At 46.6% G+C, this 15,794-nt stretch overlaps 1 protein-coding gene across 1 annotated transcript in view; it reads left to right on the top strand.

Moving 5' to 3' along the window:
- Window positions 1–15,794, top strand: part of LOC139748917 (uncharacterized) — a 144,314-nt gene that overhangs the window by 43,927 nt on the left and 84,593 nt on the right. The window contains exon 5 of the mRNA XM_071662279.1: window positions 11,764–11,958. Within this exon, the coding sequence (XP_071518380.1) occupies window positions 11,764–11,958 (195 nt within the window). The remainder of the gene's footprint in view (window positions 1–11,763; window positions 11,959–15,794) is intronic.

The following is a 15,794-nucleotide window of genomic DNA, read 5'->3' as shown; positions in this document are numbered from 1 at the left end:
AAAATGCAATTGAGTGGGAGATGTATAAAAGAAAGAGACAGGAGGTCAAGAGAAAGGTGCAAGAGGTGAAAAAGAGGGCAAATGAGAGTTGGGGTGAGAGAGTATCATTAAATTTTAGGGAGAATAAAAAGATGTTCTGGAAGGAGGTAAATAAAGTGCATAAGACAAGGGAGCAAATGGGAACTTCAGTGAAGGGCGCAAATGGGGAGGTGATAACAAGTAGTGGTGATGTGAGAAGGAGATGGAGTGAGTATTTTGAAGGTTTGTTGAATGTGTTTGATGATAGAGTGGCAGATATAGGGTGTTTTGGTCGAGGTGGTGTGCAAAGTGAGAGGGTTAGGGAAAATGATTTGGTAAACAGAAAAGAGGTAGTGAAAGCTTTGCGGAAGATGAAAGCCGGCAAGGCAGCAGGTTTGGATGGTATTGCAGTGGAATTTATTAAAAAAGGGGGTGACTGTATTGTTGACTGGTTGGTAAGGTTATTTAATGTATGTATGACTCATGGTGAGGTGCCTGAGGATTGGTGGAATGCGTGCATAGTGCCATTGTACAAAGGCAAAGGGGATAAGAGTGAGTGCTCAAATTACAGAGGTATAAGTTTGTTGAGTATTCCTGGTAAATTATATGGGAGGGTATTGATTGAGAGGGTGAAGGCATGTATAGAGCATCAGATTGGGGAAGAGCAGTGTGGTTTCAGAAGTGGTAGAGGATGTGTGGATCAGGTGTTTGCTTTGAAGAATGTATGTGAGAAATACTTAGAAAAGCAAATGGATTTGTATGTAGCATTTATAGATCTGGAGAAGGCATTTGATAGAGTTGATAGAGATGCTCTGTGGAAGGTATTAAGAATATATGGTGTGGGAGGAAAGTTGTTAGAAGCAGTGAAAAGTTTTTATCGAGGATGTAAGGCATGTGTACGTGTAGGAAGAGAGGAAAGTGATTGGTTCTCAGTGAATGTAGGTTTGCAGCAGGGGTGTGTGATGTCTCCATGGTTGTTTAATTTGTTTATGGATGGGATTGTTAGGGAGGTGAATGCAGGAGTTTTGGAAAGAGGGGCAAGTATGAAGTCTGTTGTGGATGAGAGAGCTTGGGAAGTGAGTCAGTTGTTGTTCGCTGATGATACAGCGCTGGTGGCTGATTCATGTGAGAAACTGCAGAAGCTGGTGACTGAGTTTGGTAAATTGTGTGAAAGAAGAAAGTTAAGAGTAAATGTGAATAAGAGCAAGGTTATTAGGTACAGTAGGGGTGAGGGTCAAATGAATTGGGAGGTAAGTTTGAATGGAGAAAAACTGGAGGAAGTAAAGTGTTTTAGATATCTGGGAGTGGATCTGGCTGCGGATGGAACCATGGAAGCGGAAGTGGATCATAGGGTGGGGGAGGGGGCGAAAATCCTGGGAGCCTTGAAGAATGTGTGGAAGTCGAGAACATTATATCGGAAAGCAAAAATGGGTATGTTTGAAGGAATAGTGGTTCCAACAATGTTGTATGGTTGCGAGGCATGGGCTATGGATAGAGTTGTGTGCAGGAGGGTGGATGTGCTGGAAATGAGATGTTTGAGGGCAATGTGTGGTGTGAGGTGGTTTGATCGAGTAAGTAACGTAAGGGTAAGAGAGATGTGTGGAAATAAAAAGAGCGTGGTTGAGAGAGCAGAAGAGGGTGTTTTGAAATGGTTTGGGCACATGGAGAGAATGATTGAGGAAAGATTGACCAAGAGGATATATGTGTTGGAGGTGGAGGGAACGAGGAGAAGTGGGAGACCAAATTGGAGGTGGAAAGATGGAGTGAAAAAGATTTTGTGTGATCGGAGCCTGAACATGCAGGAGGGTGAAAGGAGGGCAAAGAATAGAGTGAATTGGAGCGATGTGGTATACTGGGGTTGACGTGCTGTCAGTGGATTGAATCAAGGCATGTGTATGGGGGAGGGTTGGGCCATTTCTTCGTCTGTTTCCTTGCGCTACCTCGCAAACGCGGGAGACAGCGACAAAGCAAAAAAAAAAAATATATACATATACACATACATACGCACCTTTACACATACCACACTAGATGCTTTGGCTCTGAGTGAAACAAAGCTCAAGGGTAAAGGGAAGAGTGGTTTGGGAATGTCTTGGGAGTAAAGTCAGTGGTTAGTGAGAGGACAAGAGCAAGGGGAAGAGTAGCAGTATCTGTACAACAGGAGGTTGTGGGAGTATGTGATAGAATGTAAGAAAGTAAATTCTCGATTAATATGGGTAAAACTGAAAGTGATGGAAGAGAGATGGGTGTTTTGGTGATATGCACCTGGGCATGAGAAGAAAGATTCATGAGAAGGCAAGTGTTTTGGGAGCAGCTGAATGAGTGTGTTAGTGGTTTTGATGCAGCGAGACGGGTTATAGTGATGGGTGATTTGAATGCAAAGGTGAGTAATGTGGCAGTTTAGGGATAATGGATACATGGGGTGTTCAGTGTTGTAAATGGAAATGGTGAAGAGCTTGTAGATTTAGTGCTGAAAAGGACTGGTGATTGGGAATACCTGTTTAAAAAAGCCGTGATATACATTTTTAAGTATACGAATGTACGTAGGTGAGATGGCCAGAGAGCATTATTGGATTACATGTTAATTGACAGGCGCGCAAAAGAGAGACTTTTGGATGTTAATGTTGCTGAGATATGCAATTGGGGGATGTCTGATCATTATCTTGTGGAGGCTAAGGTGAAGATTTGTATGGTTTTCAGAAGACGAGTGAATGTTGTGGTGGGGGGGGGGGGGGGGGGGGGGGGGGGGGGGGGGGGGGAAGAGGGTGGTGAGAGTAGTGACTTGGGAAGGAGACTTGTGTGAGGAAGTACCAGGAGAGGGTTGAGTACAGATGGCGAAAAGGTGAGAACAATGGAAGCAAGGAGAGTGGGGGAAGGAATGGAATGTATTTAGGGAATCAGTGATGGATTGCACAAAAGGTGCTTTGTGGCATGAGAAGAGTGGGAGGTGGGTTGATTAGAAAGGGTAGTGAGTGGTGGGATGAAGAAGTAAGATTATTAGTGAAAGAGAAGAGAGAGGCATTTGGACGATTTTTGCAGGGAAAAAAATGCATTGAGTGGGAGAATGTATAAAAGAAAGAGACAGGAGGTCAGAGAAAGTGCAAGAGGTGAAAAAGAGGGCAATGAGAGTTGGGGTGAGAGAGTATCATTAAATTTTAAGGGAGAAAAAAAAGATGTTCTGGAGGAGTAAATAAAGTGCATAAGACAAGGGAGCAAATGGGAACTTCAGTGAAGGGCGCAAATGGGGAGGTGATACAAGTAGTGGTGATGTGAGAAGGAGATGGAGTGAGTATTTTGAAGGTTTGTTGAATGTGTTTGATGATAGAGTGGCAGATATAGGGTGTTTTGGTGAGGTGGTGTGCAAGTGAGAGGGTATATGGGATAATGATTTGGTAAACAGAAAAGAGGTAGTGAAAGCTTTGCGGAAGATGAAAGCCGGCAAGGCAGCAGGGTTTGGATGGTATTGCAGTGGAATTTATTAAAAAAAGGGGGTGACTGTATTGTTGACTGGTTGGTAAGGTTATTTAATGTATGTATGACTCATGGTGAGGTGCCTGAGGATTGGTGGAATGCGTGCATAGTGCCATTGTACAAAGGCAAAGGGGATAAGATGAGTGCGCAAATTACAGAGGTATAAGTTTGTTGAGTATTCCTGGTAAATTATATGGGAGGGTATTGATTGAGAGGGTGAAGGCATGTATAGAGCATCAGATTGGGGAAGAGCAGTGTGGTTTCAGAAGTGGTAGAGGATGTGTGGATCAGGTGTTTGCTTTGAAGAATGTATGTGAGAAATACTTAGAAAAGCAAATGGATTTGTATGTAGCATTTATGGATCTGGAGAAGGCATATGATAGAGTTGATAGAGATGCTCTGTGGAAGGTATTAAGAATATATGGTGTGGGAGGAAGTTGTTAGAAGCAGTGAAAAGTTTTTATCGAGGATGTAAGGCATGTGTACGTGTAGGAAGAGAGGAAAGTGATTGGTTCTCAGTGAATGTAGGTTTGCGGCAGGGGTGTGTGATGTCTCCATGGTTGTTTAATTTGTTTATGGATGGGATTGTTAGGGAGGTGAATGCAGGAGTTTTTGGAAGAGGGGCAAGTATGAAGTCTGTTGTGGATGAGAGAGCTTGGGAAGTGAGTCAGTTGTTGTTCGCTGATGATACAGCGCTGGTGGCTGATTCATGTGAGAAACTGCAGAAGCTGGTGACTGAGTTTGGTAAAGTGTGTGAAAGAAGAAAGTTAAGAGTAAATGTGAATAAGAGCAAGGTTATTAGGTACAGTAGGGTTGAGGGTCAATTCAATTGGGAGGTGAGTTTGAATGGAGAAAAACTGGAGGAAGTGAAGTGTTTTAGATATCTGGGAGTGGATCTGGCTGCGGATGGAACCATGGAAGCGGAAGTGGATCATAGGGTGGGGGAGGGGGCGGGCCGGGGACTTGGGCGGGAGGGGGGGGGGGGGGGGGGGGGGGGGGGGGGGGGGGGGGGGGGGGGGGGGGGGGGGGGGGGGGGGGGGGGGGGGGGGGGGGGGGGGGGGGGGGGGGGGGGGGGGGGGGGGGGGGGGGGGGGGGGGGGGGGGGGGGGGGGGGGGGGGGGGGGGGGGGGGGGGGGGGGGGGGGGGGGGGGGGGGGGGGGGGGGGGGGGGGGGGGGGGGGGGGGGGGGGGGGGGGGGGGGGGGGGGGGGGGGGGGGGGGGGGGGGGGGGGGGGGGGGGGGGGGGGGGGGGGGGGGGGGGGGGGGGGGGGGGGGGGGGGGGGGGGGGGGGGGGGGGGGGGGGGGGGGGGGGGGGGGGGGGGGGGGGGGGGGGGGGGGGGGGGGGGGGGGGGGGGGGGGGGGGGGGGGGGGGGGGGGGGGGGGGGGGGGGGGGGGGGGGGGGGGGGGGGGGGGGGGGGGGGGGGGGGGGGGGGGGGGGGGGGGGGGGGGGGGGGGGGGGGGGGGGGGGGGGGGGGGGGGGGGGGGGGGGGGGGGGGGGGGGGGGGGGGGGGGGGGGGGGGGGGGGGGGGGGGGGGGGGGGGGGGGGGGGGGGGGGGGGGGGGGGGGGGGGGGGGGGGGGGGGGGGGGGGGGGGGGGGGGGGGGGGGGGGGGGAAGAGGGTGGTGAGAGTAGTGACTTGGGAAGGAGACTTGTGTGAGGAAGTACCAGGAGGAGGACTGAGTACAGAATGGAAAAAGGTGAGAACAATGGAAGCAAGGAGAGTGGGGGAAGGAATGGAATGTATTTAGGGAATCAGTGATGGATTGCACAAAAGGTGCTTTGTGGCATGAGAAGAGTGGGAGGTGGGTTGATTAGAAAGGGTAGTGAGTGGTGGGATGAAGAAGTAAGATTATTAGTGAAAGAGAAGAGAGAGGCATTTGGACGATTTTTGCAGGGAAAAAAATGCATTGAGTGGGAGAAGTTATAAAAAAAAAAAAAAAAAAAATATATATATATACATATGTATGTAGCATTTATGGATCTGGAGAAGGCATATGATAGAGTTGATAGAGATGCTCTGTGGAAGGTATTAAGAATATATGGTGTGGGAGGCAAGTTGTTAGAAGCAGTGAAAAGTTTTTATCGAGGATGTAAGGCATGTGTACGTGTAGGAAGAGAGGAAAGTGATTGGTTCTCAGTGAATGTAGGTTTGCGGCAGGGGTGTGTGATGTCTCCATGGTTGTTTAATTTGTTTATGGATGGGGTTGTTAGGGAGGTGAATGCAAGAGTTTTGGAAATAGGGCAAGTATGAAGTCAGTTGTGGATGAGAGAGCTTGGAAGTGAGTCAGTTGTTGTTCGCTGATGATACAGCGCTGGTGGCTGATTCATGTGAGAAACTGCAGAAGCTGGTGACTGAGTTTGGTAAAGTGTGTGAAAGAAGAAAGTTAAGAGTAAATGTGAATAAGAGCAAGGTTATTAGGTACAGTAGGGTTGAGGGTCAATTCAATTGGGAGGTGAGTTTGAATGGAGAAAAACTGGAGGAAGTGAAGTGTTTTAGATATCTGGGAGTGGATCTGGCAGTGGATGGAACCATGGAAGCGGAAGTGGATCATAGGGTGGGGGAGGGGGCGAAAATCCTGGGAGCCTTGAAGAATGTGTGGAAGTCGAGAACATTATCTCAGAAAGCAAAAATGGGTATGTTTGAAGGAATAGTGGTTCCAACAATGTTGTATGGTTGCGAGGCGTGGACTATGGATAGAGTTGTGCGCAGGAGGATGGATGTTGGTGGAAATGAGATGTTTTGAGGACAATGTGTGGTGTGAGGTGGTTTGATCGAGTAAGTAACGTAAGGGTAAGAGAGATGTGTGGTAATAAAAAGAGTGTGGTTGAGAGAGCTTGGGAAGTGAGTCAGTTGTTGTTCGCTGATGATACAGCGCTGGTGGCTGATTCATGTGAGAAACTGCAGAAGCTGGTGACTGAGTTTGGTAAAGTGTGTGAAAGAAGAAAGTTAAGAGTAAATGTGAATAAGAGCAAGGTTATTAGGTACAGTAGGGTTGAGGGTCAATTCAATTGGGAGGTGAGTTTGAATGGAGAAAAACTGGAGGAAGTGAAGTGTTTTAGATATCTGGGAGTGGATCTGGCTGCGGATGGAACCATGGAAGCGGAAGTGGATCATAGGGTGGGGGAGGGGGCGAAAATCCTGGGAGCCTTGAAGAATGTGTGGAAGTCGAGAACATTATCTCGGAAAGCAAAAATGGGTATGTTTGAAGGAATAGTGGTTCCAACAATGTTGTATGGTTGCGAGGCGTGGACTATGGATAGAGTTGTGCGCAGGAGGATGGATGTTGGTGGAAATGAGATGTTTTGAGGACAATGTGTGGTGTGAGGTGGTTTGATCGAGTAAGTAACGTAAGGGTAAGAGAGATGTGTGGAAATAAAAAGAGTGTGGTTGAGAGAGCTTGGGAAGTGAGTCAGTTGTTGTTCGCTGATGATACAGCGCTGGTGGCTGATTCATGTGAGAAACTGCAGAAGCTGGTGACTGAGTTTGGTAAAGTGTGTGAAAGAAGAAAGTTAAGAGTAAATGTGAATAAGAGCAAGGTTATTAGGTACAGTAGGGTTGAGGGTCAATTCAATTGGGAGGTGAGTTTGAATGGAGAAAAACTGGAGGAAGTGAAGTGTTTTAGATATCTGGGAGTGGATCTGGCAGTGGATGGAACCATGGAAGCGGAAGTGGATCATAGGGTGGGGGAGGGGGCGAAAATCCTGGGAGCCTTGAAGAATGTGTGGAAGTCGAGAACATTATCTCGGAAAGCAAAAATGGGTATGTTTGAAGGAATAGTGGTTCCAACAATGTTGTATGGTTGCGAGGCGTGGACTATGGATAGAGTTGTGCGCAGGAGGAGGATGTGCTGGAAATGAGATGTTTTGAGGACAATGTGTGGTGTGAGGTGGTTTGATCGAGTAAGTAACGTAAGGGTAAGAGAGATGTGTGGTAATAAAAAGAGTGTGGTTGAGAGAGCTTGGGAAGTGAGTCAGTTGTTGTTCGCTGATGATACAGCGCTGGTGGCTGATTCATGTGAGAAACTGCAGAAGCTGGTGACTGAGTTTGGTAAAGTGTGGTCCTGGTAAGAAAGCCCTAACATTGGAGAGCACTCGCGCTTTCTTGACACCGTGCTCCTCACCAGTGTAGAGTGGCGGACGTTACCTGCACAGTGTCTTTCCCAGTTAGTTCCTGTATGCCCCTAACTGCACTTATGTTTATGTGCATCTGAAAGCGTGTAGCAGACTCCAGAGACCTGTTTGTCAATGATGTAGGCCTCTGACCCTCTGGAAGCCACTATGTCCGGTTTCCGGAAAGATCCTGCAATAGGAATGCGAGTCTCACACACCATCTCATAGCCCTTTTGTCTCAACCGCCCAGCCAAAAATGCATTGATGTTATCATGCCTTTTTATGCTACCCCTGTGGGTATGTGGGCATATCTGAGAGACATGCGCCAGCATTCTGGGCTTGTTACATTTGTCACAGAGGCCAGAAATGTCAGTTTGGCCTCTTTTAGCCCTTGTGGAGGTAGAGAGTGTCGCTGATCGCACTTGGACTGCTTTGACATAGTTGCTGCCTGATAGGAGTTGGGACCTGCTGACTTGTGGTACAACAGCAGAGGGTGCGAGACCTGATCCATCGCAGGTGCTTACCAGGTTAGAGCGCTATGCTTGCGATCTTTTGATTTTATTCCCCACTTGCCAACCAGTGATGCATGTGGAGCCCGACCATCTCTGCAGTTTCCTATGAATCACAGGCTCCCGGCCCACCACCTGAATCACCAGGTTAGACGAGGTGAGCAGTTTATTGAATCTTCTGTTTATTCATTTTAACAGTTGAGACAAAATCGGGTATTCCCAAGCTGCCATCCCTTGCTGCTGAGTGGAAGAATGCACAGGGCACATCATGGGGCAGGCCGAGCCAGCCACGAACTGCAGTTCTCACCTGCCTATACATGCGTGCCAGCTGTGTCTTATATACTACCCCCAGCACCAGGCGATGCATCAGTTTGAGTACAAGGAAGTCAACAAGGATAGCAATCCTCTGCTGAGGTTTTAGAGGGGCTCTGATGATATTAGATAGTCCCTCTTCTAACAGGGCGCCATAGGGATTTTACCTACCCCCTACCCCAACAAGAATACCAAGGTACTTGTAGTCGTTCTCAGCGTCCATGGAGCTGATAGCACTACCCAAGACTTGGAATGTCCTGTTCTTATCGACATACCAAGTCGTGCACTTGCCATTGATCTCCATGCTGAGGGACCGACACTTTCCCAGGTTCACCTGAAGACCTCCTCCCACAAGTGTCTCCGCCATGATGTCAACTGCTTTTCGCAGACCACCAGCCATCTGGGCCACCAGAACCAAGTCATCAGCAAAGGCTAGCACTGACACCCTTTGGTCTCCAAATCTCACTCCCACTCCCAGTTTCTTATCCCTTGCAACCCCTTCATCGATCGCAAGGTTAAAAAGAATTGGAGATAAGGGATCACCCTTTTTGACCTCACATGTCATTTTAATTGGTTCTGACATCCCAATGCTGCCTTCAATATGAGTGAAGGCTTGGTCGTACATCTACATAATGTATTCCCTGACAGGGGCAGGAATGCCCTTCCATGACATGGCCCACTCGATAGTGCTATGATTGACACTATTGAATGCTTTAGCTATGTCGAGGAATGCCAGGTGCACAGCATGGGACTATGCCCGTGCACGACCAATGATTGCATCCAAGATCATGAGGTTCTCAAGGCATCCGTCCACTGGGACAAATGCCTTTTGAGCTCCATCGATGTGGATGAGGCTCGAGATGAGGCTGCTCAGGATCTTATGGAGCAGTCTGACTATGGCACATGAGATGGTGATTGGCCTGTAGTCTTTGGGCTGGGTGGTATTTGGTACCTTGGTTATCAGTACCATCCTGTTTGCTTTGAGTGGCTCCAGCAACTCAGAGGTGGCTATCCACAAGTTGAACATCTTGCAGAGTACCCTCAGAGGGATAGACTTCAGGAGCCTTGTCTGCATTCCGTCAGGACCGGGGGCCGATGTTTTTTGGCTTTAAGGTGGTGTGCAACTTCTGCCATGGTCACAACCTCTGCTATTGGTCAAAATCAGTTATGGCATGCATGTCCGGCTCCGATGGCCCTGAAAAGAGAGCTTCCAAAAAGAGGTAGAGGGTTTCAGGCCCAACTGACATTGGCCCAGTTGCCTTTTAGTACCTGTCCAGCTGCCAGCAACTTATTCTTTCAATAAAGCTGCTGTACTGTTTTGTAATGCTCCCTGCTCAGTCAGTTTCTACTCACAGGGACCCCCACAGTCTGGTAAACATCACCCATATCGCTGGTTGTCCTGTTCCGCCCTCACCTGAATTTGGGCAGTCATTGGTCAAGCCACTGGAACTTAACAATTTTCTGTGGCTGCCGTGATGGCAGAGAGGTTGTCCCCTCGGTGCAGATGTCCAAGTGCGACATTTAACACTTTCTCGACCCACACAGGCTTGGTGGGACTTGGCCCTAGTGTGTCAAGGTAGGAGACTGTCTCCTCAACAAAAGAGGCAATGGATTGAGATTGGGTTTGGGGCCCACAGAGTGTCAGGGACAGATAAAACCATGGGGTCAGCACCATCACCAGGACCAGCAGGCTGTCTTCCATTGAGAGCAGCTCCCTGTCTCAGATCAGCAAAACCTTCCCCACCAGAGTTAGCACTCACACGCCTTCTGTCACATGGTGCTCCCTCCGTATTGCCACTCCACGTTTTGCCTCTTACGTCGTCCGGGATACATCTCCCATTTGGCACATTAAACGCGATGTCTCCACTTACACCATCCTCGTGGTTAGGGTTAGCGTCCAGGATCAATTCTTGAACACAAGCCTTATACGTTGCTTTTCTCCAGAGACCCTTGATTGCTTCTACCGATAGTAACCTGTAACTGCTGGTTCAGGCCCTGCCTCGATACTAGAGAGGAACCAGCTGCCATCGTTGCCTCTGCCTTAGCGAGGATCTCTATCTCCTCATCGGTCCATCTCGCCTTGGACACCACGTGCCTTGTCGCAATCTGTTTCTAATTGATTCTCCTGGCTACTACTCCTATTTATTGCTCCTACCATTTTGCCAAAAGGCAGGGGTAGCCCATAGTGCTTGCCACAGAAATCTAGTTGTGAAGAATGAGATGTGTGAGTTAAGTGTTGTCAAGTGTTATGTGTGACGAGGAACGATTGTATGATTGTATGTTTGTGGACAGAATGCCAATAGGCCATGTGTGGGTGAGGCTGAAAGCTAAGACAGCTACCTGGGTCAGAGTAGTGCAACTTGACAACCACTCAAGTGCTGGCTCACTCTGCAGCTGTAACCTACCCTCCTGATACCAAGGTGGTTATTATTGGTAATATACCTCCCTGGCCTTTGGCTGCCTCCCAACTGTGTTTGGTGTCATTTTGGTCTCAGACCTTTTCTAGACTTGCAGATAAAAGCTAGGGAAATATCTTTGGCAAAGAGTAAACCCCAAAATTTTAAGCCTGTTATCAAGAGGGTCATCTGGAAATATAACAGATATGGTATTTGGTTGACAGCCCAGAAACTTGTAATTACATGGGCTTGACCTGTAAATAATGAGGGGATGTATGAGAGATTTGATATGGCAGGGAATGAATTGTGAAGTTGTAGAATGGGTGATATATGATACTTTAAGGTGGTATAGGCATGTGGAAAGAATTCAAGATCGGGAGTTTACAAGAAAAATGTATGATAGTACAATTAAAAGGGTTAGTGTGAGAGGAAGACAATATGTGACATGAAGAAATAGAATGGAAGAGCACAGAAGGGAGAGAAAGAGGGGATGGATGTTTGGAATAGATTATATAAGGAAGGCATATAAGGATGGGTAAGTGGAGACTATTTTGCTGAGGTCACCCCCTTGATTGGAGTTCCTGTTGTGAATGGGCGTCTGAGATACAGATAGATAAATGAATTGTGTTGAATTTTATTATTGTATTTTACACTTCACCAGCACAACAGAAATGGTTATGAAATTGTGTGCTCGAGATAGCTGAAGGCATTTGCTTCCCCATTTGATAACCATTATGCATAAGTTTAGCAAAGTGTTAATGAAGTCATCTGTTTTAGTGTTTGAGGTGTATAGGGAATGAGTGTATGGTAAGAATGTGTACTTGAAATGACAAATACCTTTTGTTTCAGATAGTTGGGGAAGGTTTTTATATGTGTATGGGAATTATGTAGATTGGCTTATGTAGTTAATAAGTTTTGAATTGAAGGGTATTAAAATGATGTTTATCTCAACAGACTACATTAGCAAACATCATCCATGAACGTTGCCGTGGTTCAGATAAGTGGCGATATGCTTCTCTTTCTGCTTGTGTGACAGGAGTTCAGGATGTGAAGACAGTTGTCATTGAAGCACAAGGAGCTCTGCAGCTGAGAAAGAAGCGCACTGTTCTTTTCATGGATGAAGTACACAGATTCAACAAGACACAGCAGGTATAACATTAAAAGCTTGGTAAATTCAAGTCAGTTGATAAAAAAATTTATCTTCATTTTACATTTGATATCCAATCCTGACATTTTGTTCCAACTTGTTTTATTAACATGAGCTTGATTGTCCTCTGTGGTTCATAGAATCTAGATTGATAACAGCAAACAGCCAAAAAATATAATCAAGAGTTTTTACATTATAAGCAGAACTATTTACATCCTTTATGTCAGGTTTGATAGCCTTTCTTTGTTTTATTGACATTGGCGTTTAGATTGGAGTCAACGCTTTTTCATAATATATACATAAAAAGCGAGATATACATAAGTATACGTATGTAAGTAGGAGAGATGGCCAGAGAGCGTTATTGGATTACGTGTTAATTGACAGGCGCGCGAAAGAGAGACTTTTGGATGTTAATGTGCTGAGAGGTGCAACTGGAGGGATGTCTGATCATTATCTTGTGGAGGCTAAGGTGAAGATTTGTATGGGTTTTCAGAAAAGAAGAGTGAATGTTGAGGTGAGAGGGTGGTGAGAGTAAGTGAGCTTGGGAAGGAGACTTGTGTGAGGAAGTACCAGGAGAGACTGAGTACAGAATGGAAAAAGGTTAGAACAATGGAAGTAAGGGGAGTGGGGGAGGAATGGGATGTATTTAGGGAATCGGTGATGGATTGCGCAAAAGATGCTTGTGGCATGAGAAGAGTGGGAGGTGGGTTGATTAGAAAGGGTAGTGAGTGGTGGGATGAAGAAGTAAGATTATTAGTGAAAGAGAAGAAAGAGGCATTTGGACGATTTTTGCAGGGAAAAAATGCAATTGAGTGGGAGATGTATAAAAGAAAGAGACAGGAGGTCAAGAGAAAGGTGCAAGAGGTGAAAAAGAGGGCAAATGAGAGTTGGGGTGAGAGAGTATCATTAAATTTTAGGGAGAATAAAAAGATGTTCTGGAAGGAGGTAAATAAAGTGCGTAAGACAAGGGAGCAAATGGGAACTTCAGTGAAGGGCGCAAATGGGGGGGTGATAACAAGTAGTGGTGATGTGAGAAGGAGATGGAGTGAGTATTTTGAAGGTTTGTTGAATGTGTTTGATGATAGAGTGGCAGATATAGGGTGTTTTGGTCGAGGTGGTGTGCAAAGTGAGAGGGTTAGGGAAAATGATTTGGTAAACAGAGAAGAGGTAGTAAAAGCTTTGCGGAAGATGAAAGCCGGCAAGGCAGCAGGTTTGGATGGTATTGCAGTGGAATTTATTAAAAAAGGGGGTGACTGTATTGTTGACTGGTTGGTAAGGTTATGTAATGTATGTATGACTCATGGTGAGGTGCCTGAGGATTGGCGGAATGCGTGCATAGTGCCATTGTACAAAGGCAAAGGGTATAAGAGTGAGTGCTCAAATTACAGAGGTATAAGTTTGTTGAGTATTCCTGGTAAATTATATGGGAGGGTATTGATTGAGAGGGTGAAGGCATGTACAGAGCATCAGATTGGGGAAGAGCAGTGTGGTTTCAGAAGTGGTAGAGGATGTGTGGATCAGGTTTTTGCTTTGAAGAATGTATGTGAGAAATACTTAGAAAAGCAAATGGATTTGTATGTAGCATTTATGGATCTGGAGAAGGCATATGATAGAGTTGATAGAGATGCTTTGTGGAAGGTATTAAGAATATATGGTGTGGGAGGCAAGTTGTTAGAAGCAGTGAAAAGTTTTTATCGAGGATGTAAGGCATGTGTACGTGTAGGAAGAGAGGAAAGTGATTTGTTCTCAGTGAATGTAGGTTTGCGGCAGGGGTGTGTGATGTCTCCTTGGTTGTTTAATTTGTTTATGGATGGGGTTGTTAGGGAGGTGAATGCAAGAGTTTTGGAAAGAGGGGCAAGTATGAAGTCTGTTGTGGATGAGAGAGCTTGGGAAGTGAGTCAGTTGTTGTTCGCTGATGATACAGCGCTGGTGGCTGATTCATGTGAGAAACTGCAGAAGCTGGTGACTGAGTTTGGTAAAGTGTGTGAAAGAAGAAAGTTAAGAGTAAATGTGAATAAGACTAAGGTTATTAGATACAGTAGGGTTGAGGGTCAAGTCAATTGGGAGATAAGTTTGAATGGAGAAAAACTGGAGGAAGTAAAGTGTTTTAGATATCTGGGAGTGGATCTGGCAGCAGATGGAACCATGGAAGTGGAAGTGGATCATAGGGTGGGGGAGGGGGTGAAAATCCTGGGAGCGTTGAAGAATGTGTGGAAGTCGAGAACATTATATAGGAAAGCAAAAATGGGTATGTTTGAAGGAATAGTGGTTCCAACAATGTTGTATGTTGCGAGGCGTGGGCTATGGATAGAGTTGTGCGCAGGAGGGTGGATGTGCTGGAAATGAGATGTTTGAGGACAATATGTGGTGTGAGGTGGTTTTGATCGAGTAAGTAACGTAAGGGTAAGAGAGATGTGTGGAAATAAAAAGAGCGTGGTTGAGAGAGCAGAAGAGGGTGTTTTGAAATGGTTTGGGCACATGGAGAGAATGAGTGAGGAAAGATTGACCAAGAGGATATATGTGTCGGAGGTGGAGGGAACGAGGAGAAGAGGGAGACCAAATTGGAGGTGGAAAGATGGAGTGAAAAAGATTTTGAGTGATCGGGCCTGAACATGCAGGAGGGTGAAAGGAGGGCAAGGAATAGAGGGAATTGGATCGATGTGGTATACCGGGGTTGACGTGCTGTCAGTTGATTGAATCTGGGCATGTGAAGCGTCTGGGGTAAACCATGGAAAGCTGTGTAGGTATGTATATTTGCGTGTGTGGACGTATGTATATACATGTGTATGGGGGTGGGTTGGGCCATTTCTTTCGTCTGTTTCCTTGCGCTACCTCGCAAACGCGGGAGACAGCGACAAAGCAAAAAAAGAAAAAAAATATCTTTCATACTATTCGCCATTTCCTGCGTTAGCGAGGTAGCATTAAGAACAGAGGACTGGGCCTTTGAGGGAATATTCTTATCTGGCCCCCTTCTCTTTTCTTTGTTTTGGAAAAAAAAAAACAAGAGGGGAGGATTTCCAGCCACCCTCTCCCCTCCCCTTTAGTCGCCTTCTACGACATGCAGGGAATACGTGGGAAGTATTCTTTCTCACCTATCCCAGGGAGAATTTATATATATATATATATATATATATATCCCCTGGGGATAGGGGAGAAAGAATACTTCCCACGCATTCCTCACGTGTTGTAGAAGGCGACTAAATGGGACGGGAGCAGGGGGCCAGAAACCCTCCCCTCCTTGTATTTTAACTTTCTGAAAGGGGAAACAGAAGAAGGAGTCATGCAAGGAGTGCTCATCCTCCTCAAAGGCTCAGATTGGGGTGTCTAAATGTGTGTGGATGTAACCAAGATGAGAAAAAAGGAGAGATAGGTAGTATGTTTTGGTTGAGGTGGTGTGCAAAGTGAGAGGGTTAGGGAAAATGATTTGGTAAACAGATGTTTACCAAAACAGATGTTTTGGCTCTGAGTGAAACGAAGCTAAAGGGTAAAGGGGAAGAGTGGTTTGGGAATGTCTTGGGAGTAAAGTCAGGGGTTAGTGACAGGACAAGAGCAAGGGAAGGAGTAGCAGTACTCCTAAATCAGGAGTTGTGGGAGTATGTGATAGAGTGTAAGAAAGAAAATTCTAGATTGATATGGGTAAAACTGAAAGTTGATGGAGAGAGATGGGTGATTATTGGTGCATATGCACCTGGGCATGAGAAGAAAGATCATGAGAGGCAAGAGTTTTGGGAGCAGCTGAATGAGTGTGTTAGTGGTTTTGATGCACAAGACCGGGTTATAGTGATGGGTGATTTGAATGCAAAGGTGAGTAATGTGGCAGTTGAGGGAATAAGTGGTA

Source organism: Panulirus ornatus, chromosome 6 (assembly GCF_036320965.1).
Source record: "Panulirus ornatus isolate Po-2019 chromosome 6, ASM3632096v1, whole genome shotgun sequence".
Classification (NCBI taxonomy): Eukaryota; Metazoa; Arthropoda; class Malacostraca; order Decapoda; family Palinuridae; genus Panulirus; species Panulirus ornatus.
Note: the sequence above shows the minus strand (reverse complement) of the source record. Positions and strands in the feature narration are given on the sequence as shown.